General features: G+C 51.4%; 1 protein-coding gene and 1 long non-coding RNA gene across 7 annotated transcripts; one reads left to right on the top strand and one right to left on the bottom strand.

The window, feature by feature from the left end:
* Positions 1-1,679: 1,679 nt before the first annotated feature.
* DNAL4 (dynein axonemal light chain 4) lies at positions 1,680-17,254 on the bottom strand. Of its 4 annotated transcripts, none has more exons than XM_038550538.1 (5): positions 17,122-17,254; positions 9,895-10,105; positions 7,959-8,042; positions 6,540-6,638; positions 1,680-3,993 (listed from the first exon to the last, which is right to left on the bottom strand). In XM_038550538.1, the coding sequence occupies exons 2-5, from the start codon at positions 9,961-9,963 to the stop codon at positions 3,910-3,912; spliced, it is 336 nt and encodes a 111-aa protein (XP_038406466.1). In that variant the 5' UTR covers positions 9,964-10,105; positions 17,122-17,254; the 3' UTR covers positions 1,680-3,909. The 4 variants fall into 4 exon arrangements, with proteins under 4 accessions (XP_038406466.1, XP_038406469.1, XP_038406467.1 ...); XM_038550541.1 differs by lacking the exon at positions 1,680-3,993 and adding an exon at positions 4,254-4,274; XM_038550539.1 differs by lacking the exon at positions 1,680-3,993 and adding an exon at positions 5,547-5,880.
* LOC106559376 lies at positions 6,251-15,176 on the top strand. 3 transcript variants are annotated; one of them, XR_005365582.1, is made up of 6 exons: positions 6,252-6,342; positions 10,988-11,078; positions 12,043-12,241; positions 12,358-12,463; positions 12,578-12,696; positions 14,431-15,176. It is a non-coding gene; the product is annotated as an uncharacterized LOC106559376 (long non-coding RNA). The 3 variants fall into 3 exon arrangements; XR_005365580.1 differs by having other exon boundaries at positions 6,251-6,342; positions 12,358-12,696; XR_005365581.1 differs by lacking the exon at positions 12,578-12,696 and having other exon boundaries at positions 6,255-6,342; positions 14,431-15,171.
* Positions 17,255-23,914: the final 6,660 nt, after the last annotated feature.

Genomic DNA, 23,914 nt, shown 5'->3' with positions numbered 1-23,914 from the left:
ACTTTGCACCTGGAGCTGTCCCTGCGGCTCTCATGTCCACCTAACTGCAGGCTCCTGAAGGGGGCGAGCACGTCACACCATCCTGTGTCCCCGGCCCCATCTGAACCGGCATAAAGAACATGCTGAAAGATTTCACAAGTGGAAACATGGGTAAGGGCATTCACTTAAGCATTTATTGAGCACCAGCTGTGTACACACTCTTGTGTACGCTCGGTCAGGCGATACATAATCCAAAGCGCATTGGCTCCTGCAACTGCTCAGGACTATGAGGGCTCAAGGGGGACACTCTGCCCCCACCAGGGCGATTAGGAAGGCTTGGGTGAAGCTTTCCAGGGCTGGGAACACACGTCTCCTGAACATCCACTGACTTCACCACGGCTCTCCTGCACGGGCTTCTCTAGGAAGCCCCTCTAGAATCTGCGTCCCCCACAGCAGGTGCCCATTTCCTCCCCCGGAGCTCATCAAATATTTGTTGAGCGATGACTGGAAAGACCACGAGGACAGGAAGTGAGGCTGAATATGGTCTCAAAGGCCAACCCAGGGTGTAGGAGCCCAGTTGACCTTGCACTTGCCAATGGCAATCCTCTGGCAGAGGCTTTGATAATAGCAGCTAACTCGTGACCTCCTTTCAATTGCTGCTCTATAACCTCAATCCTCCCAGTGACCTCTGGGCTAGAAGGACAACGACATCTCACCATTTTACACATGAGGAGAATGGGGCTCAGGAGACGAAGGGACTCACTCGAGGCCATGCAGCTGGCAGGTGGTGGAGCTGGCACTGATTTTCAGGTCTGATTGCAAACCCAGCATCCTCTTCCTGCTTTGTAATGCTCTCCCACTCGTGGGAATCCACTCATACTGCTTCTGGATTTTACGTGTTTCTTGGGAACCAGGCCAAAGGGGGGGTGACTTTGTGAGTCCCAAACAAACCCTAGGCCTTCTGTGAGGGGCCTGGGAACCTGGCAGAGGGTATCAGAATTCAAGGGACAAGGCTCAGTCCCTGACTCAGTCATCGCTGATATACCTGCTTCATGTGCCTGTTGCTCTAAGTTTCCTGGGACTTTTCTACTCACCCACCACCCACCCATCACCCATCCACCCGTCCTCCATCCACCCGTCCATTATCACCACACTTATCACCCACCATTCACTTATTCAACTATCACCCATCCATCTGTCCACCCACCCATCTGTCCATCCATCCCATCCACTCATCCTCCATCACCCATCCCCAATCACCACTTATCTCCTATTCACCTATCCAATCATCACCCATCCACCCATCTGTCCACCCATCTGTCCATCCATCCCATCCATCCATCCATCCATCCACCCATCCCCAATCACCACTTATCACCCATTCACCTATCCTACCATCACCGATCCATCCATCCATCCATCCATCCATCCATCCATCCATCCATCCTTTCACTTCCTCACTCCTCATGATGCATCTTCAATACATATTAGGCCCTGTGCTAGAGAGAGAAGACATAGTCCCTGCCATCAAGTCACTAAAATGTAGCAGGTGTAGATACCATGACAGATGATATGGCACACCAGGGACACAAAGTCAGAATCTAGAAGGGGGGGTCCCGAGGGTGCAGTGGGGAAGGTGTCCCAGAGGAGCTGTCACTTTTTTTTTAAAGATTTTATTTATTTGTTTGAGACATAGAGAGAGAGGGAGGCAGAGACAGGCAGAGGAACAAGTAGGCTCCATGCAGGGAGCCCGACGTGGGATTCGGTCCCGGGTCTCCAGGATCATGCCCTGGGCCGAAGGCAGCGCTAAACCGCTGAGCCACCCGGGCTGCCCAGAGCTGTCACTTTCACCATGTCTCGAGGCTGTTGGTGAGCAGTAGAGAAACCTGAGCCCAAGACCAGACCCCACCGCTGGCATGTCACCAGTTCTCTGTGAAGCCATCTCCCCACCGCTGGTGGTGGTGGGCACCCCCCACTTCACTAGGCCATTTTAAGGCTGGAGTACGGACTGGGCTTAAGGAGGGCTTAGGTGACTGTGAAGGCCTCACTGAGACTGTTTTCCCTGGCTTGGTGGAAGTGGGGGGGTGGTCTAGTCCAGCTTTTTGAGGTCCTGGTCACTGGAAGTGTATGCACGAGCTTGCGTGGTCACCCTGCTGTTCACGCTCTAGCACTGTGGGCTGAAGAGTACCGGGGCTAGGAGGCCCAAGGGTGCAGGATGGCACCCCACGCTGGCCCTGGCCCAAATCCTGGATTGGCCCCTCTCACTTGAAAGCACTCCCATGTCCATGGCCAGCATCTCTCTAGTGCCCCACAGTCTCCTGGAAAGGAAGCAGGGCAGGGGGGCTGGAGAGGTTTAGGTGCCAGGGCTCTGATGTCCCAGGCCTATGGAAACCCCAGCTCTGCCTCCCCAGCCCTGTGTGACCCGGAGCTTTACCTCCCTGTGTCTTGATGCCCCGTGTGAAAAGGGGGGGGGGGGGACGCGGATGGTACCTCCTCAGAGTGAGCCAGAGTCCAGAAAATGCTCAGCCAAGTGCCTGGCACGCTTGGTAGTTTGGGAACATTATTAACACTAATTCAGCTCTTCTGCCTCCAGTGCTCTCTTTACCCCCCCGCCACCCCCCCACTGGGCCTTTCTAAGGATTGAAGATAGCAGCTGGCAGTGGGAGGTGGTTGCTTTAAATATGAGATGAGAGAACAAAAGGAAAATAGAACAGGGTGGGGAGTTGTGGCTAAACTTTCACAATCCCCCTCCCAAACCGGGGAGGGTCTGCAGGGCGGAATTGTTGTAGAGTCCTTGTCCTTGTCCTACCGTCTAGGAGCTGGGAGCTTCACAGCTCAGTCCCTCCTGCTGGGGGGGGGGGGGCACTGGTTTACGCTGGGACCCCACAACCTAAGGGGCCACCCTCCTGCCTGCCTGTTCTCCAGAGAGGCAGGAAGTAGGTTAAGTGGGATCCTGGAGCTTCTCGGCCTCCCTTCTAAGATGGCATTAAACATTCAGTGGATTTCTCCACAGGCCACCCCGAGCGCTTCAAAGGCGGCGTGCCCAGCGTGGCATGCCCGCTGCAGCTGGGGGCCTCCCCCTCGCCTCCTCACAGTGACTGCCCAGTGCCTGCTGGCTCCCCCGGCCCCCCACTCCGGATTGCTCAGTCTGACCTCCCGCTCTCCCAGGCCGAGCTACGGAGCCCCGTGGCGTGGGGCGGGTGACCCGGCCTGTGAACAAGGCTGCGCCTGGCTGGGCCTGGCAGGGGGACCAGGTGCGGGCGGGCGAGCCGTGGCTGTGGCCCCCCTTCCACCAGGTTGGTGCCCGGCTGCCTGGTCCGAGCAGAGGCAGTGAGGAGGCCCGGGCCCACGCGCCCAGCTGCAGGTCCTGGCTCGCCACTTCCCAGCCCTCACTCATAACCGGGGACAGTGTCTACCGCCTGGGGGGGCTGCTGAGGACGCAGGACGTCGTGGTCTCGAGGGATGAGGGACGGAACCAGTGCCCGCCAGGTGGGATGCACTCAGCGGACGGCAGGGTCTTCCTCCTCCTGCCCAGCGAAGCCCTGACCTTGCCCTTTGGTCAACTCCGGCCCAACTGCTCCCCGTCCTGGAACCTCGGCGGTGTCCCCGGGCCCCGAGGACACCCTGGCCTTCCTCTGTGAGGCTTCCCCCCCACCCGCCGTGCCCTGGGCAGTGAGCCGCTCCCTCTTCTGAACCCTGTACTTCCTTGACCCTTGTCCTCTCTCCTCCTCTCGGATGGTTTAAATGCCTCTTGCTTTTCTGTTCCTGGGTCTGCCCTCGACAGACCTCGAGCCGCTCGCTGCCGAGGGCAGGTGTTCTTCATCACGCCCCTCCTCTTCCGCTCTTGTCAGTGAATGCTTGTTGAACCACCGGCCAGGAGCGGGGACGGCCGTGGGAGGAAGGTCCGGGTGAGCGTGGCCAGCCCCGGTCTCAGGGAGCAGAAGGACGAAATCCCTGGGCAACACTGCTGCCACGGTGCTCGGTCACCTGACCCCGCCCAACAGGGACAGTACCCTAGATGGGAGCAGGAATGGGGCGGCAGGTGGGGGGGGCGTCCACTGCCTGGACCCGGGGAGCTCCGCTGTAGCACATGCCTGCGAGGGCCAGCCCCTTACCAGCCCCACGTCGCTGAACCTCCACCCCATCCTCAGGACCGGGTATCAGGCGGGAAGAGAAGTAGCAGGCTCAAAGGCGCACATCAAGACAGTAACAGCACGTACCCCTTGGCGTCACCTGCCCCAGATGCCGGCCTGAGGCTCTCAGCAGCCTCGGGAGGGTGCTTTCTAGCCCTAATTCTGCAGACAAAGCAACCGAGGCACAGAGAGGTTAGGGAGCACAGGGCCGGGCCTGAGCCAGATCGGTGGACCTCAGAGCCCACGCTCCCAAATGCTGCCCCCGCCACCTCGGTTGCAGGCTGAGCCAGCCTCCCTTTTTGGCAGCCACGGGTGGCAGATGAAAGGAGAGAACAGACGCAAAGCGGGCGGCTAATAAACCACAGCTATTCCAGGCCCCGGCGCCCCCTTCTTGGGGGTCCTGTTGGTGCACCCCCCATCTCTCCAGCCTGGGGTCAGCCTGTGGGGGGACTCCGACTGCTAGTCCTTGCTGTCCCACTGCACTCAGGTCAGGATCCCGCATGGCACCAAGTCAGTGAGCGCTTCGTGCACGGGTGACCCACCAGCACCCATCTCCCTGCCCGGCCGCGCCGGCCTGTGTAAGCAAACCTGAGCCACCCGAAGCCACACCATCCGGCCCGTGCAACGACAGATCTGTTACAGCTGGACTCGGCCTGGGCACAGGCCTCGTGGTGAGTGCACTCCTGGCCCGGGGGCCGAGACTCCCAGGCCTGAGTGTCCTCGGTGGGCCATCCCCGGGGGCCCTGAAGGCTGCGAAGGGCAGACTGCCCCAGCCCCTTGCAGGCCAGCATCTGAGGGTCTGAGACCTGAATTCAGGGGCCAGCCCCGAGCCGAGGGGGCTTCACAGTCCCACAGTGTGCCCCCCTCATCCTCAAATCCCTTCTGCATTGGGCCTGGGGCAGCCCACCCCCGTGCCAGGAAAGCCCTCAGCCTCCAGAGGCCCCTCACACCCTCCGTCCCTGCGCTGGGTGCGGAGGCGATCCTTCCTCTTCCTGGCTGGCCCTGGCTCATCTTTGGTTGCATCCCTTTCCCTGTCCTGTTGAAACAACTGGGTTCAGGTGTTGCTCCGGACTATTTCCTCTGGTGAGCTCACCGAGGGCAGGGTCTGCGCTTTCCCATCTCTGTGTCCCTGTGCCTGGGGCCTGCCACTCAACAGTTATGACTTCATGATGTTACACTGAAAATGTCTTCAGGGCGGCTCAGTCTGGCCATGGAGGGTGTCTCAATCAGTGTCCCTGTGTCCCCAGCAACGGCATGCAGCCCGCCCCCCAGCTGGGCCGTGATAGTGAGGGGGCAGGGCTGGGGTGATCGGTGTTGTGCCCGACAACGTTCTAGTAGCCTCCCTATATAGCCAGAAGACTCTCTGGGCTCCTAGGACCCACCACAGCCTGAGAATCCCGAGCCCAACCTCCCCAAACCTCAGGAGGCTATAGGTCAAGGTCCATTTTTGGTCACTTTAATTGTAAAAACCAAGACATTTATATAAATAAGACCGCTGTGTAAAATAGGATTCACCCTTCTACTAAAACCCTTCTCCCCACGCTCAAAAAAGAATATAGAAAACCCAGCAGAGATAAGAAGTACAAATTAGCATGCGGTCCCTGATGAGAAGTAGCTGGCAGGCCAGGATTCCCTGCCGAAACAGGCCTCATGGTGAGTGCACTCCTGGCCCGGGAGCCTCGCCGGAGGCTCAGTGACACCCACACCCTCTGCCACGGGTTACCAAGTGCATGGGTGGAGGCGGTACAAAAGGTTCACGGCCTGGCGGCTGGGAAGGGAGGGGAGGAAGAGGGACAGGCTGCTTGTTCCTCATGCCAAAGCCGGGGACTCTGGAGCTATTGGTCCAATGAGATGCAGTGGTTTGTTCAGCCTGGGGTCAGATTGGGAAGGGGCTTCTGGGTGGTCACCACTTCTCCAGAGGACAAGGGGAGAAGCTGCCTCCTTGAGAGGACAGGCTCCTCCTGGGGCCATCCTGCGTATGGCCACTAAAGACAAGGACAGCGAACACCTGCCAGCAGTGCTGGGGGTTGGAGGGCTGGGGGCTCCGGGGAGGCAAGGGGAGGGCAGCCCCCAAGCAAGGTGGGGCTGGCATGTCCTTGTGACAAAAGCTCCAGCTCCCCGCCCTCCTACCCTGTCACATTTCCCACCCTCCCCTGCATCGAGACCACAGCCTGCCCTCCCCTTCACACGCTGGGAGCCTGGGGAAAGATGTCCACACGCTCACACACAGGTATGAAAGGGTGAAAGGAAAGACCCCAGACTTTCCTTTGAAAAACCAGGACCTGCCCGGGGCTGCTCCCCGTCCCCTGATAGATGGCGGGAAGAGGCCCTGCAGGGAACGGGGCAGGGCTGGGGACAGTGTCAGGAGCACTTCCAGACACACACAGCCAGGGTCCCCCCGAAGTACAAGTAGAGGAGGTTCTTCACCTCATGTGTGATCTCAAACCCAAAGCCCTCGCCGATGACCACGTGCCAGGAGGAGCCGAACTTCTTGTCCATGGTCTCCTTGATCATCTTGGCAGCGCTCTGGAATGGAGAGGACACTCGTCAGGGGGTAGGAGGGGGCACAAGTCAACCTCCTCTCTGGGAAGCAGAAGTCTTGGCAAGAGAGGAGCCTGTGGCCCTGCTGCTGTTCTGCTCCGGAACCTGCAGGAAGGGTTTCCACCCTGGCTGCCCACCCCCCCGCCCCTGCCAGGGGCTATAACACAGGGAGAGAAGAACAGATATGACCCCACCAGTCAGGAAGACAGTGGTGAGGGCGGGGAAGCAGATACGGGTCTGCAGACAAAGCTCTGGGTCTGAGCTCTGGCTCTGCCCCTTACGGCTTGTTTTTGGTGTCAGCACAGCCAGGCTGTGCTCGGGGCGGGTTGTCCCTGACAACCTGAGAGCCTAAGAGGACCTTGCAGATTGTATGCGACCATCCTCACGACCATCCTCACTTAGAGATGTCGGCTTTCCCTTTGGGGCACAGAAGGGCTTTTCCCTAATGGGTTTAGGGGCTCTGAGAAGAGAAGGCGGACTCCTTCCCTCAGTTATGGCAACAGCTCCCACTCCTTCCTGTGCTGGTTCTTTCAAGAAGCTTCTTCTGGCACGATGTCTAGGGAAGGGCAGAGGAGCCCGCCTTGGGGGGGCAGTCCCACGCTCAGGTGCGTGCTAGCACCAGCACGGTGCCCGCCCCACCTTGGCACACATCCTCACGAGTGCCCGGGGAGGATGCAGCGTCTGACTCCCCGTTACAGACCAGGACACCGGGGCTCAGAGACGAGAAGGGGTTTGTCCAAGGTTAAAGAGCTCGGAAGGCTGTGGACAGCACGTGAACCTGGGCCTGGCTGGCTTGAGGCCCGAGCTCTCATGGGCCAGGGGCTGCCTCCCCACTAGCTGCCATGATACTTTCTCACTCATCCCCAGATTGATGAAGGGTGTTCCTGCGTCAATGCCGACTGGCCATACCCCCAGCACCCAGAACAGTGACTGGCATGAGAGATGGTGTCTCACATCTTGTCTGAATGGATGAATGGATACATGAATGAATGCCTGGCCAGGCGCTGTTCTCCACTGGGATAGAGCCAAGGGGAAAGGTACCCTATTCAGCAGGCCTTCTGAGACGGGGACCCCAGGCAGGGCATTACGGAGAGCCCTCTGGGGCTGGGCATAACCAGCAGACCAGTGCCTGGAGACAGCACCAGCCTCTTCCCTTGCCGGCCTTCCTTGGGCTTTCAATGCTTCCAAAGGTGCTAGCCAGGTCCCAGTAAAACTCTCTGGAGCTGGATGTGCGGACTGGGGCCACTTGATTCACCCACGGGGGTCACCAAAGGCACAAGAGGCCGCCTGTACCGATGGCAATACCTCGTTGTTGTTGGAGAATTTCTCACAGGCCGTGACACATAGCTCCATGGTCTCCACTCGCATCTCCTCTGGCATGTCCGAATGCTAGAGACAGGGCAGGGGGACAAACAGAGAGAGGCTTAGCCCGTGACCTGGCTTTCTGGGCTGGCCTCTCTGTCCCAAGCTTAAGGCATGGACACTGGGTAGCTGCCCTGGCATAGCCCTGGGCAGAGCCCAGAGAGGTGACCCATATCCTGACTCGGGGTGTGTGGCTGGGGGGCAGAGGGCACGGAATCCAGTAGAAGCAAGCGGGCTCTAATGCCCAGGCCCCTCTGCGAGGGCATGAAGCTTCATCAGCATCACATTCCAGCCAGCAGATATGGGGAAGGAGGCTGGCCCAGGCAGGAGGGGATGCCGGTTACAGAAATAGCTTATAAGCGGCCCCAGAGCACAGCTGGATCTTACCTCAAAAGTGTGAAGAGACAGCTTGGCTGCTCTTGACGGTCCTGGTTTTTCCTGCCTCTGGCTGTTCTCTCATCCACTACGCTGGATCCCCCTCCTCCTCCTGACTGCGGGAGGATCCTGGGCTTCGTCTCCACCCCCTCTCTTCCCCAGCAATCTCGCCTCTAGGAGATCCCACCCTGTCCTGTGGATTTGTGTATCTTCTACATGGGGAGGGTTCCCACATTTTCATTCCCAGCTATAACTTTTTTTTTTTTTTTTGGCTCCAGACTCCTATGTCCAGCTGTCTACTTGACAAGCTCACTAAGATGTTTAAAAGAGAACTCGATTTTCCCCACAAACCTACTCTTCCTCCATCTTCCTACTCTTGTAATTGACACCAATTTCTCATCTAAGCTCGGGAGTTAGCTTGACTATCGCGGGCCCCCGTACTCGGCTCCCAATGCGCCAGTGAGTTCTACTGCCTCGACCTGACTGTGACCATGTCCACCTCTACTCCATGACCTCGACCCAGTCACCCCCTCATCTCTCTGGGCCCCTGCAGTAGCATCCTCATTGGTCTCCCCCCTTCCACTCTGGTCCCCTAAAACCCATTCTCCTTACAACAGCTGGAGTGATCTTTTAAAAACCAAACGGATCACATTACTCCTCTGTTTAAAACAACCACTGTGGGCAGCCCGGGTGGCTCAGTGGTTTAGTGCCGCCTTCAGCCCAGGGCATGATCCTGGAGACCCGGGATTGAGTCCCACGTCAGGCTCCCTGCATGGAGCCTGCTTCTCCCTCTGCCTATGTCTCTGCCTCTCTCTCTCCCTGTGTCTCTCATGAATAAATAAAATCTTTTAAAAAATAAATAAATAAAACATCCACTGTTCACCTTTGAACTCAAGATAGAATCCATGCTCCTCACCACATCTGTCACAGTGGCTGGCGCACCTGTGAGGTCTGGCCTGCTATCACTCTGGCCCTCATGTCCTGCCACCCATCTCAGCACTCTGATCCAGCCACCGGCCTTCTTTCTGTTCCTCCAAAACACAGAGCTCACTCCCAACTTGGGTTTTCTGTGCTCGCCGTTTCTCCTGCTTGGAATGTTTTTCCGCAGACATCTGCAAGGCTATCTCCCCAACTTTATTCACGTCTCTGATCAGAGAACTCTTTCCAGAAGCTAACCTCTACTCTCTAGCCCCATACACCTGCTTTATTTTTCTTTAAAGCACTAAGGACTGGAATTATGTTCCTTAAGCCTCTCTTTCACATGGCCTAGGCTCGGTCTTGTTCCCGGCTACATCCACAGTGCCTAGAACAGTGCCCAACGCGTGGTAGGTGGCCTAAGTAAAGATTTGTTGAATGAATGAATGGATGACGGAATGAAGCGCTGTTGACCTCTAGATTGGAGCCCACGGAGCCCTTGCCTTTCTTCTTCCGCTGTCATGTGGGAAACCAGCTCCTTGCCTCACTCCAAGGCTGTGTGGCCCTGCCGCCCTCCCCTGGGGCTTACCCTGACCAAAGGGAAGGTCTGCAGTCGCTTATAATCAGCCTCCTCTTTCTTCCCTTCTGTCTCTCCCATGATCCTTCCACTGTGACCCCTGGAAGGAGGGAGTGGGGCTCTCAGGAGGTGCTGGCACTGGCAGTTACGACACGGCTGGGAGATTCGGGAAGCAGGCCCTGCCAACTGGGTGGGAGCAGAAAATGTCTTTCCTCAAGGGGTGCTGTAGAAAACAGGAAAAACCAGGAGAAAGAGTTGGCTTTAAACCCATACATCACAAATTAGAAATGTCTCACCGACAATGTGACACCTCCCCGTCTTAACTCCTCCACATCCTTTTCCAAATGGCCAGCAAGTCTGCAGACAGGAGGATGAGTCAACACGAGCTGCTGGGACCCGGTGGTTAAGAACACACTGGTATGCTGCTATAAGCCCACACTGTCATTATCAAGACAAATACTGACTGCAGGCCAGGCCGAGGATGGAGCCTTGAGCTCGCAAGTACCAAGTGCAGCAACTCTCCAGGCGCTCTAATGTACCTGGTCCTTATTTCCTAGCACACGTGGTGAGAAAGTTAAATGTCAAGGTCAAGAGCGACAATCCTGGGCTTATGGACAAGCAGGTGCCTCCTTCCACAGGTCCCCGATCTGAGGAAGGAATGGAAGCAGCTCTGGTCCTCCTGGGCAGGCCAGGGTCCCAGCTCAGGCCTCCCTGTCCTGTCTGGCTGGTCCAGAAGGTATAAGGCCTGGGTGTCTGTGCTGGTTCTACTGTTCACCAGCCACGTGGCCTTGGGCCTCAGATGCCTCATCAGTAACACGGGGGTGGTCACATCTCTCTTGGGGCTGGAAGAGATCAGATGAGACACTGTATGTAAAGCGCCTAACACAGTGCCCAGCACGTGGCTACATACATGAGACAATGTGTGTGCATATGAACAGAAAGTTATAAAGCCTAATACATATGTTTGGATTCTTTTCTTTCCAGATCTAGTTATGTAATAACAGATGGGACTTTTCCTAAAGAGATGAGCCTAGATCCTAAATGTCTGGGAGCATTGCTAGAAATCCTGGTGTTTTTCTTTATTCTACAATTCAATTTATCCTAGAACTCAAAGACTTCTTCACCTCAGAAGAATGCGTACAAACCACCGTGCAGTCAGCCCCGTTTAACCATCTATGCTGGACAAATACAACCCGGTAATGTTGCTCCAGTATGTCTCACATTTCCAATTAGGTTTGTTTTCATGGCACAGTCACCAAAGCTGGAAGATACTAGCAGAGTAATTCACGGGCAGTGATGACAGGTGACACCTGCTAGCTGTCCAGTCCCTAGCGCTCCACTACTGCAGTGACCCCATGGGGGAGGCCTGTACAAATGGAGGCCTGAAGCTGCTACTTGGTCAGCCTCAAGTCTTGCTAGTGAGCTGCAGACCTGCGCTTTGACTCTGGGTGGGCCCTCCTCACAGTGCCAACACACAGGAGCCACCACCAGCATGGTTCCTGTGACCCCAGCACATTTGATGTCTGACTAGTTGGTGACCATGTTCTAACGTGAACTCCGCCCTTGTGTGGCCAAGTGCTGAGCTTTCTATGTTCTTCTGGGCCATGCTCTCAATTTTCGCCCACTCTCTGATGTCTTGGAAGCCTTCTGCGCCACCCCATTTGGTGGGCTCCATCGAACAAGGCTGGAAGCCTGCCACCAACTCTGCCACCACGCAACACTGGTATTTTCTGATTGCCAGTGGACAGACGGCTCCTCTTATCTCATCAATTCTGGACACGTGGAGCACTCAGATATTAGCAACTTCTGTTTCTATGTGGAAGCTGGCAAATGACCAGGCACCATCTCATTGTACTTCCTCCTCCTCCTTTCTTAGTTCACAAAATTCAGTGAATTGTTTGGTCTTTGCTCATGAATGTTAAGACCCATCTCCAATTCCATACTGTCCTCCTGGCTTTCACAAAGGCCACTTGCTTGCTGCATTCTCCACGTTATCAAGGTGTCACAGAGGTGGTGGCCATGGCAATGACCAAAGGCAAAGGGCTTTAGGGTTTGCTGACTTCCCAAGATTTTCAGCTTAAAATGATGAACACTGAGTCCTCAGCAGCTGCAGGGGCCTCTTCCACCTAAATATTTCAATTTGATCCAATTTATTCTCAGGGCTCACGTGTGCCGGCCTGGAGTGGCCTGGGAGGGGATCGAGGCAAGTGTGCACGTGCAGGCCCTTAGGAAGCGCAGGGCTGCGGCTGCTCAGATTCTGCTTCAGTGTATGGAATCTTGAATGAAACAGGACTCCAGAGGTCAGAGGTGTTACCAAAGTCATTCTTCAGGAATGAAGGGGTAAAAGCCACTGGGACAGGTATATATTGGGGGGGGGGGGGGGCGGGTGTGAGTGGGGAACCAGGAAGCAGAGTATTTAGGCTTAATGCCTGTTCTCTAGGCAAAATGAATTCCGGTCTCTTCCTTACTTTGTAGTCTTGGGCAAGTAACTGAACCTGAGCCTTGGTTTCCACCTCTGTGAAATGGGATAAACCCATCTTCTCGTTCTTAGAGATCCGGGTCGAGCATCAGTTATAGGCATGTAAGTATTTGGAAACTGCAAAGTCCCGTGCACTTTTCTCACTGCGCTGCTCTTACTACCGCCCTGCCGTTAGCCAGGACTTTATCAACATCATTCAACCACGTTTATATTAAGGACCATGATTGCAAATGGCTTTTCCTAACCACTATCCATACTTCTGGGGATCCAAAAGAGAAGAGACTTGCGGAATAAAAAGGAACAGTTAAAGATGATGCGCTTCCAAATACAGAAAGGTAGGAGAATCTTTTATGATGCGTATCATTATAGTGCAGCTATAGTCATCCAGCCGCAATTTAAAACCCGGCTGGAAGAACGCTACCAAAAATAGCCGCCCCAGAGGTTTTAATAACCTTATCAATCTTCCGTGCAAACGTGTGTGCCTGACAGCTCCAGGCCAGAAAGAAGTCGCATCAGGCCTAAAAGAGAGCCCTTTAATAATGTAAGTGTGCCCACGGCCAAGGTCCTTGAATCTGCTGGGTACCAGTCCCGAGATGTCCTTGTGCACAAGGCTGGTGGCAGTCGTGCCCTCTCTCTGGTCCCTTGCTCTCCTCCACGCCTGAGGGCCTCTCTGCGTGCTTTACACAGCCTCGCCTGTGTCTGCTGAGAGGCTTCTCCTAGGCAACAGGGGGCACAGATAGGGCCCTTCCTGTCATCGCCTTGAAAAAGCCAGTGGCCCTTCGCTGTCTGTGCCCTGTTCTTTTGTGACACTGACCTCAGTTGTCATGTATTATTTTGCTTTGGAAGAATCCTTAAGGGGGTTAGGGGATGTGAGAGGGTTGGGAGGAGAAATGAAGGATTCTGGGAAATGAGGCCCAAAGTGTCTGCTAGTCCTCTGAGGGTGCCCCCAGCCGCTCAATGCCCAGAACACTCCCGGCCTGCGGAGTTCGGGGTACCCCCAGTAACCATCAGGATCTGAGAGATGGCAGGCCACACTCAGAGCAGGACATGGCAGTTGTTGGGTGCAGGTTCCACAGGCAGCTCCTGTGAGATTCACATCTCATCTGGAAATTGGGATGAAGCATAGACTACCTCACGGTAAATGTCAGCTCTTGTTGCTGGTACAGTAGGAGGGGGACCTGCAACTTCTTTCTTCATATACTAGTTCAACTAAACATCTAAACATTCAGCCAAACAAACCAATACTTACTGAGTGGTCACTCTACAAACCACAATAGTAGCATGGATGGACAAAAGTCACAAGAAAATTCTGTAGAACAAGCTGTGGCCGGCGCTAGTGGTGTAGGTACACTGGGTTTTCATTCATTGTTTCATTTTTCCCCATAACCACCTGTGAGGGCAGCATCCACTTCTCGTTCTCAGATAAGGCACTTGGGGCTCAGAGAGGTTTTGGGGCTGGCCAAAGGGAACACAGCCAGCCATGACGGAGCCAGGATCCAAACCCATACCTACTCTTCTCATTCTATCTTCTATGCCTTTTTCCCGGCCACAAGCAAGTCGGAGACAGACAGAAATGCAAATAGCTTCAATTCTCAGCATCCCAGTCCAGCCACCTGTCTAAGGTGTGCCTAGCCATATCTGGGATCCACACTTGTGTACCTTGGTTATCCTCATGCCTTTGCTGGCCACGTCTACCCTCTGCCTTCTGGCAAACACAGAGCAAAGCTGGCAAAGGAAGGAGAAAGAAATCTAAGGGCCTGGGAGCATTCATCCAAGATGGTGGTGAGGTTAGGAGGCAACAAGGATTTCATCTATGGATTTCATAGATCAGTTTAGAAAGGGGGGAACAAACGCAGGATTGCATTTTTAAGTTATGCTAAGCAAGAGAATTGAACACATCATCTACTATAAAGGAAGGTTTTAAGAGTTAGGAGGAGATGGTTGCGGAATAAAAGACAGTTACCTTTCACACACACATGTGCGCTCACATGCATACATACACACACACAGGAGGTTGGTGCTGGTGGTGTTGTTTTTAACACTGCCCTTATTTTTTCTCATTTTCTGAGGTCCACTGAACACTTCTGCTGTGCCTTAGACTATGCTGGAGGAGGGAGGAAGACAGATGAAGAGATCAAGACATTTTCTTTATGCGTAACCTAATACAATAAGCAATACTGACTCACGTGGTACCCTCTCACCAACATACCCAAATCTGGATGAAATCCCAAACATTTTTGTCAATATGCAAAGTATAGCAAAAAGTCAAAACCATCATAGCTATTAGCTCTACACAAGAACAGATGCTTCCCACAGACAGTGGATTACGCAGTTTCCCACCCCCCCTTTCCCACTCAAGAGAACAGATTTGAACGTAAGGGACTACGAATGACATTATTACAGAAATAAATTGGAGTTAGCACTCATTATTTTTATCATTCACAATTACTAATTACAGGTGACATCTCACAACCAGTCACGACTTAGCAGCATGCTGAGTCCAGACAATCACCTGAGGCTGAAAGACCTTATCTATTCTCCTGTAGATGTCCCAGAGCACAGAGACCAGTGTCTGGCACATGGCAAAAGCCCAACAGATATCTACATTGTGATTAAATTATATTTCATTTGCTCCCTGGGAAAGGAGCAGACCTATTAAATCCATCCACTATTTATGGGACACTGACCTTGAGCAAGGCAACAGGATAGGTGTTCTACATCCAGGATCTTACTTACTGTCCTCCCTCCCCAATAACTCTGTTAGACAGGCACTATCATCCCTACTTTTCTGATGACCACGGTGGCTGAGAAAAGGAAAGTGACTTTCTAGCTGGCTAATAAATGGGAGGAGCTAAGACTTCCTCAGGTATATAGGCCTTGAAGATGATGCCTTTTCAACGACTCCACTATAAGCAAGAGACTGTGTCTGCTTTCAAGGAGCTTATAATCTGAGAGACCAACACACATATACAAGGAACTAACCATGGTTCACGGCAGAAAGCAGTACATGCCACAAGGCAGGTGCAGAGAAAGGGAAGAGGGGAGTTCTAGAAGGGGCAGAGGAGAGGAGAGCAGACACATCTTGGTGGCATAAGCAGCATTTGAGTGGGAATCCTGGCAAGTAGACCAGGGTAGAGAGATGAACAAACACAATGATATCAAAGCAGAAAGCTCAAAGCATTTTCGGGAAGGTCCAGTGGTCAAATTTGGCTCGAGGACAGAACCTGACACAGGAGAAAAAAGCCTGGGGAAAAAATACTGGGGTTGGGTTGCGGAAGTATAGAAGTATTAGAAGGGCTCTAATACCTAACCTTGTGGGGAATGAGAAGCCCTTTGGAGGTCTCTTGGGGTTTGGTGACATTGCATTGTTTTCAGGCAACTACTCTGGTGGGCTGGGTAAACCCAGAAAAAAACTGGAGGTAGGGACACCAGTCAGGAAGCTACGGCCCTGGCTCAGGTGACAGGCACTCAAGACTTAAAGACTTGAGCCAGGATGGTAGCTTCAGGAATGGAGACGTGAGGTCCTTGAGGACGCAGAATCAAAGCAACTTGACAACTGCCTGAGTGGGATGGGCAATGGCAGAGTGAGGCACGGTGGCCATGTGACTGAGAAAGACGGCAAGTCAGAACAGATGGACAGGTAAAGAAGTGGGCCATTGATTTTAGAACTGAGTTTAAGTTGCTGGTGAGACATGCAAATGGAGGTGTCTTGTCAGGAGTAGGTAACTACCAAATCACGGATTGTCAGGCACAGAACGGAAGCTACTGAGTCCAACCACCGCGGCAATACATCACACCCTACCCTCACCCCCACCCCCACCCCGAAGCATCCCTAACCAAGGAAGCCCAGAAGAAAGATCAGAGCAGGAGGCCTGGATTCAAGGGTCACATGAAGAAATGACGGCTGACACTAAGGGAGCTGGTGACACTTCTCAGAGCCAGAAGAACCAAGGAAGTAAGAGACAAAGGAAGTGAAGTAACAAATACTAAACCTCCCCTGGACTGGACTCCTCATACTTCAATTCCTATTACCCTCAGAATTCCCCAAGGAGATAGCCTAACGCATCCTGATTTTATACATCCTCAGCCTGGAGCCCAGGGAGGTCAGGTAGCTCGCTAAGGCCCTGTAATTGGGCATCCAAACCAGGTCTGCCAAGTTCTGTTCACTGCACCCGGTAACTCCCGTGGGCAGCACACGCTCACGGAAGCCTATCGCTGGATCAAGAATCACATTCTAGGACGTCAGAGTCCAAGAGGCCTTAGAGATTATTCAATCCGACTTCTGTTTACAGATGGGGAAACTGAGGCCCAAAGAAGGAAATGACCAGCCTGGAGTCCCCGCACGTCACCAACTGTCCAAGTCAAGCAGTCTGGGCCAAGACGAGCGCGACCACCCATCCAGCCGCGGGAGTGGGGGGATTATTTCGCGAAACGTTGGGGGAATCAAGGTCCTGGTGGGTGGGGGTCGCGGCGGGGGTGGGGTGGGGTGGGGAGCTCGGGTCAGGGAGGCTGTGGCACCGCGCGGCGGGCCGGGGCCTCGAGTGTGTGGAGGAAGGAGCTGCCCGCGGAGTCGCCACGGCGAATCGGTCTCCGAAATGGGAGGGTGGGGGTTGGGAGGAGCCGGGGCTGGGGACCAGCAGGCGGGAGACTGAGGTGGGGCCTCCGCGGTGGGCAAGGCCCCACCCGCCCCGCGACGCCTCTCGGCCCCGACTCGGGCCGGCCCTCCCCGCCCGGCTGCCCGCCGCGCCCCGGGGCCTCACCTGCTCCCGCGGGGGCCGGAGCCGGGGCCGCAGCTAGCGCACCCCCGCCAGGGTTGTCAAGGAGCGAAACAAGAGTGTCTTAGCAACAACAAGGAAGTCCTGCCCCCTCACCGGACGTTGACGGGGATTTCACTTTTTATTGGTGAATGCAAACGTCAATCAATGGTAAAGACCCCTACAACGTACAGCTTGTGCGGAAGGGGGCGTGGCTGGAGGCCGGGGAGGCGGGGCTTCAGTCTTAGTCGTCTTGAGTGGGCCTGAGGGGCCGGGGGTGCGGGAGTGGGCCTTTTAGAGAGACAAACTTTGAAGGGCGGTGTTACCTTGAGCGCTTCTGTTAGCCACTTGAAATCACAATTCGTTGGTGTCTTGACAGTAAGATACTACTTTATTAGGATCTCAAAAGCCTAGTAACAACTAGCACTACAAAAACTAGGCTTAAAAACAACAACAACAACAACAACAAAAACCCCTAGGCTTTGCAGAGAGTATTTCACCTGATTCTTACCACAATTTTTTTAAGGTAATGGTATTCGTAACCCCATCTACACTAAGGTTCAAAGAGTTAAAGTGTGAAAGGAAAGAAAACTCCCTGAGATGGGACCAGGCGCTCTCCCCCCTGGGGCACACCCTCCTATGACTTCCTAGTCCACGGGAGACGTTGTACCATCTAAAGACACGGTTGTCCCGAGCCTGCCTTTACTTCCCTTTAGGAGGGAAAATTAATCCGAAAGTATTAGTAAAGCTAGGGAGAAGGGAAAGGGGGGAAGAGAAGAATCTTCAGATGCAAGTATTGAATTGGTGGATCAAAGGGTCTGTGGTGTGACTCCATGATTTAAACATTTACTTTATCGCGATGGGTACTTCAGGTGAAACCCCACTTCATACTCACTGGCGCTTACTGGGAACTCAGCCCTGGCCAGATGCTGGTCATTCAGAGAAGACACAGTCCTGGGAAAGGACAGCTGTGTCAACAAATAGACACAGAAGGCTATTCTACCTGGGGGGCACCTGGGGGGCACCTGGGGGGCTCAATGGTTAAGCATCTGCCTTTGGCTCAGGTCGTGACCCCCGGGGTCCTGGGATTGAGTCCTGCATCGGGCTTCCCTCAGGGAGCCTGCTTCTCCCTCTGCCTGCGTCTCTGCACCTCTCTCTCTGTCTCTCATAAATAAATAAAATGTTAGAGAGAGAGAGAGAGAGAGACCATTCTACCTGTACTTTGGTACAGGTGTGGGCAAGGTGCTGGTTCTCTCCAAGGAGGGAGTGACTAACTCTCAGAGGAGGGGGTGCTTGAGCTTGCTGTGCCTAAGAGGACTGGTTGGGTAATGAGGGTGGGACAGCACAGGTCACCAGGGAACTGCCATTGACTGACTCCATGAAGCCTGGGTTTAGGGTGAATGTGGTACAGTGGGAGGTGACAGTGAAGAGGATGGGGGTGAAGAAACAGAGGGAAGTAGGGATCACAAAGGTCAGAAGGGTTTTGAATGCCAACTTCCGGGACTTGGCTATTCCCTGGGAGTGTTCCCTGTGTTCTCTTGGGTGAGAGTGGGGATAGTAGCTGTTGGACAGTTTCAAGCAGAGCAGAAGGATGGTCATATCTGAGTCATGGAAAGATCACTTGGGCGGTGAATATGGTGGAATGGCCTTGGGGTGGGTAGAGGAAAGGAGGGCACAGTGGATTTGGTTTTGAGACTTGGCAGCTTGAGGTGTACTCAGCCCTTGCCCATTTCCCGAATCGCCTTCCTGGTGCATTCTGAAGGTCCATGGAATGTCTGACTCAGCCTCCAGATTTCCCCAATCCTCTTTGCCAAGTTTCTCCAGGAGATGGAAGTTGGCCTTTGAGGGGGATGCAGCTCTCGCCTCCGCCTCTCATCCAAACTTCTAAAAGGGGTCCACGTTTGCTGTCTTCTCTTTCTCACCTCCTATTCGGTCTTCAGCCCACTGCAATCTGGCTTCCACACCCACGCTGCCACCACCGAAATTACCTCTTCCATGGTTACCGGTGACCTCCTGAAGGGTGGAATCCAACAGATCTTTATCTTGCTGGACCCATTCCCTCTGCTGGTGTAAGCCTGTCGACCACACCTGTCTTCATGAAATTCTCTACCCCAGAAATAGTGCCCACAGAACTCTTTACAATGCGGATTCTGGGGCCCCCTGGCATCAGAATAGTGAAGGGCAGGAATCTGTATTTTTCACAAGTGTCCCTGGTGCACAATCACAGTTGAGAGTCACTGCTTTATCGTCTAGGGCACCTCATTCTCTTGGATCTCCCCAAACATCTCTTCTTTCTGGCTTCTTTTTCCTTTACTCTCTGTGCCCACCTTGACTCTATTTCCATCTTACCAAGAGTCTCAAATTTCTTCTTACCCTAGGCCACATCTTCATCAGCAAGAGTTTCCCTTGGTCACACTTCCTAGGATATTTACTGAAATTGAGGGCTGGTGCTTTGGAAAAGCCCCTCTGGTGATTCCAAACCCTCCCAGGGAGTTAAGCCACCCCACACATATTTTGTTGAGAATTGCTGCCTTAAGCCATGGCCGTGTCCTTTGGGGATCTCATCTACTCCCACGGTTCCATTGTCCAATGTCATAGATTCTGATGGTTCTTGTATTTCTCTTTCCCGATTGGGCTTCTTACTGGAGCTCCAGACCTAAATACCCAACTGCTCCTGGCTATCTCCACCAGAATGTCACAGAAGCCCTTCAAAGTTAACATGCCCCAATATGAATTGATCATCTCTTTCTTTTATTTTTTTTAAAGATTTTGTTTATTTATTCATGACAGACACAGAGAGAGATCACAGCAGGTTCCATGCAGGGAGCCCGATGTGGGACTCAATCCCGGGTCTCCAGGATCAGGCCCAGGGCCGAAGGCGGATGCCAAACCGCTGAGCCACCCGGGCTGCTCGATCATCTCTTTCCAACTCACTCCCCCTGTATCCCTCATCTCAATAAATGGCACCACCAAGTTGCTTCCATCAGAAACCAGAGAATCGTGTCTTTCATACTTACTGCCCCCTGCCATCGCCCACCTCAAGTCAATCACAAGCCTCCTGATTCTGACTCCTAACTATGTCCTGATTACAGCCTCTCCTGGCTATCTTCACGGCACCCCCATGTACACAGCACTATGATCCCATCTGTATTATTGAAAGGGACTTCCTAAAGGGACTCCCTGACTGCAGTCTTGGCCTTCTCCAATCCATCCTCCATGCCGCAGTCAACATGATGCTTCTAAAACCCAAATTTCACCATTGCGTTCCTGTCTTTAACAACTCCTTCCCTTTCTCCACAGTTCCCCATAACCTGTCAGGGGACATCAGATGTCATGACCCGCCATTTGAGGCTCCCCCATGGTGTGGCCCATGGGTGCCTCCATCTCTTCTTACTGCTCCTTCCCCAGTGTTCTGTACCCCAGCTACACCAGTTCTCATCGCTCTCCACACTTTCTAAGCTGTTCCTCACCTTGCCTTTGCTCACATCCTCTTGGCTACATTCTCCCTCTGACCCTCCTCCTTTTGGCTATATGAGCCCATATACTTTTGGTCTAAGTTGTACTTCTTGAGATTCCATCGCTGGCAACCAGACCTCTGTGCTCCCATCTCTGGTGCCTACTCCTGTCATTGCTCTTCTTCATGGTTTACTTCTTTCTTCCCCTGTGAGGTCCTGGAGCGCGAGAACCTTGTCCTAATCATCTCTACAGCCCTGTGTTACACACACAGGATCTAGCAGGGAGTAGGTGCTTAGTAAATGTTTCATGAATGGATGTATGAGTGAACGAATGGGGTAACAGGATCTCACCCTACTTCTTCAGACTCAGCTCTTGTCAATCTTCAAGATTCAGCCAATATTCCAGCTACACTCTTTCCTGTGCTGCTCCTGCTCCTACTGTTTAACATGGCTGATGGGGGACACCTTGGAATCAGTTAGCAATTGGATCAGCTACAAGTAACAGAGTTTGGAAAAATAGTGACTTAAAACAACATAAATGTATTATCTTTTTTTTAAAGTGGGCTCCATGCCCAGTGTCGAACCCAATGTGGAGCGTGAACTCACAACCCTGAGATCAAGACTTGGACGCTTAATTGACTGAGCCCCTTAGGCACCCCATAAATTTATTACCTTAGTTCTGATATGGGTCTCACTGGGATAACATCAAAGCGTCGCCAGGGCTGCATTCTTCCTGAGGCTATAGATGAGACTGGTTCTTTACCTTTTCCAACTTCTAGAGACTTTCCGTATTCCTCTGACCTGGCTCTTCAGCCTCCCTTTCACATCTAAGGGATCTTGTGATTACATTGGGTCTATCCAGATAATCCAGGTTAATCTCCTTATCTCCTGGTCATATGATTAGCAATCTTAATTCCATCTGCAATCTTATTTCCCCTTGCCATGTGATATAGCATATTCCCAGGTTCTGGGGATCAGGATATAGACATCTGTGGGGTACCATTATTCTACCTCCTTTAGTCAGTTTGGGTAATTTTTTCACCATGTAATTGAAAAGAGTATCTATTCTGTAGTTGCTTTGTTAGGTCGTTTGTTAATCATTTTGTTCACACTTTCTATACTCATACTGATTTTTTTTGTGTACTAGCTTTATAAATTACTGAGAGAGGTGTGTTACAATGTCCCACTACAATTGTAGATTTGTCAAATTTTCCTTTTGGTTTTGTCTGTTTTTACTTTATATGTTATGAAGCTGTGTTAATACATGAATCCAAATTTGTGATTGTTCTATCTTTCTAAGGGATTGACTCTTTATCATCATGAAATGTCTCTTTTATCTCTAGCAGTGCTTTTTATCTTAAAGACTAGTTTGAACTAAGTATAGCTACACCAACTTCCTTTGAATTAGTGTTGGCATGGTATATATTTTTCTATCTTTTAAATTTCAACCTGTCATATAACCAGTTTGACAATATCAATACTTTTATTGAATATTTCCCTTTTAATATTCAAGGTAATTACCCACTTACATTACATTTAGGTTTAAATCAGTCAACTTATTATTCATTTTCTGTGTATCCCACCCTTTTCGTAATCCTTTTTCTTTCCTTTTTGAGCCTTCTTTTGAATTGTTTTAATTATTCTATTTTTTCTTCGATTGTAACTTGTTAGTTAAATATTCTTTTACAACCCTTTTAATGATTACCCCAGGAAAATAAAATATTGACCCTAGGTGTATTAAAGTCTAATATAAAATTAACATTTTTACTACATCCAGGACAATGCAAGGAAATTAACACATTTTAACTGCATTTACCTCATCTCACCTGTAATTCTGTTGTTCTCATGAATTTTAAACCTCACAGGAGATAATTATTTTTGTTTTTGTTTTTTGATTGGTATTAACTTAGATTTATCCATATGCTTACCCTTCCTGGTGTGAATTTCCATGCTTCCTTTTAGGACCATTTTCCCTCTCCGTAAATGATTTCCTTTAGTTTGTCCTCTGGAGAACCTCTGTAGGTAACAAAAGCCATTGGCGATGAATATACTCTTTTTTCTCTGTCTGAAAACATCTTTATGCCACATTTTAAAAGATTTATTTATTTATTTATTTATTTATTTATTTATTTATTTATTTGAGAGATGGTGAGAGACAGTGCAGGGAAAAGTGCAGAAGGAGAGGGAAAGAAGCAGACTTTGCTAAGTGCAGAGCACAATGTGGGGGTTCAATCTGACGACCCTGAGATCATGATCTGAGTTGAAATCAAGAGTCAGATCCTTAGCCAACTGAGGCATGCAGGCAGCCCTATGCCATCTTTATTTTTGAAGAGTTTTCAATGAATAGGGAATTCTAGAAGGGTGGTTATTTCAACACTTTGAAGCTATCATCACTTTATTGTCCTCCTTTTTCCATTCTTTCTATTGAGAAGTTAATTGTTATTCTGGCCATTGCTCCTTGGAAGGTAATGCGTTTTTTTCTGTGGGATCTTGGAAAAATTTTCTTTTTGTCTTTGATTTTTGCAACTGTTTCACCATCAAAGTTCTAGTTGTAGTTTTCTTTGCATTTCTCATGCTTTGTGTTCCCTGAGATTCTTAAATCTGTGGCTTCATGTCTTTCAACAGTTTTGGGCAAATCTTCAGATGTTATTTATTTAAATACTCTTTCTGCCTTATTTAATTTCTCCCCTTCTGGGGCTCCTTACTTGCTAGAACTTTCCACAATGTCCCTTATTAATCTTATGCTTCCCCCCACCCTTACTTTCTATTCTTTTCCCTCAGTTTTTACTCTGGCTCATTTCTTTTGAGATCTCTATTGATAGAGTTCACGATTCCTTCCTCAGGTGCATCTGACCTGCTGTTAGACTTATTTATTGAGTTCATGAGTTCAGTTAATGTATTTTTCAGCTCTGGGATTTTCATTTCATTATTTTTCATAATTTACAGTTCTCTGTTGAAATTCTATTTTTCATCTAAATTCTTAAATATATTAACCATAATTATTTTCAGGTCTGTGTCTCACAACTCCACCATATGGATCTCCTAAAGAGGTCTTTCCAAAATTATACTTTTAATTTTGAGATAATTATAGATTCACATTATGTTGTAAGAAGTAATACAGAGAGAGATCTTATGCATCCTTTATCCACTTACCACCAATGGTAGCATCCTGCAAAACTGTAAGATAATATCACAACCAGGATATTGACATGATACAATCTTACTCAGATTTCCAATTTTACTTGTACTCGAGTGTGTGTATGTATTTAGTTCTGTGCAATTTTATCATATGCGTAGGTCTATTGGCCTTTAAACATTTTTCCCTCTTGATTTTTAGTCATTCA

This window comes from Canis lupus, chromosome 10 (assembly GCF_011100685.1).
Source record: "Canis lupus familiaris isolate Mischka breed German Shepherd chromosome 10, alternate assembly UU_Cfam_GSD_1.0, whole genome shotgun sequence".
Classification (NCBI taxonomy): Eukaryota; Metazoa; Chordata; class Mammalia; order Carnivora; family Canidae; genus Canis; species Canis lupus.
This window is presented reverse-complemented; position numbering and strand designations above follow the sequence as displayed.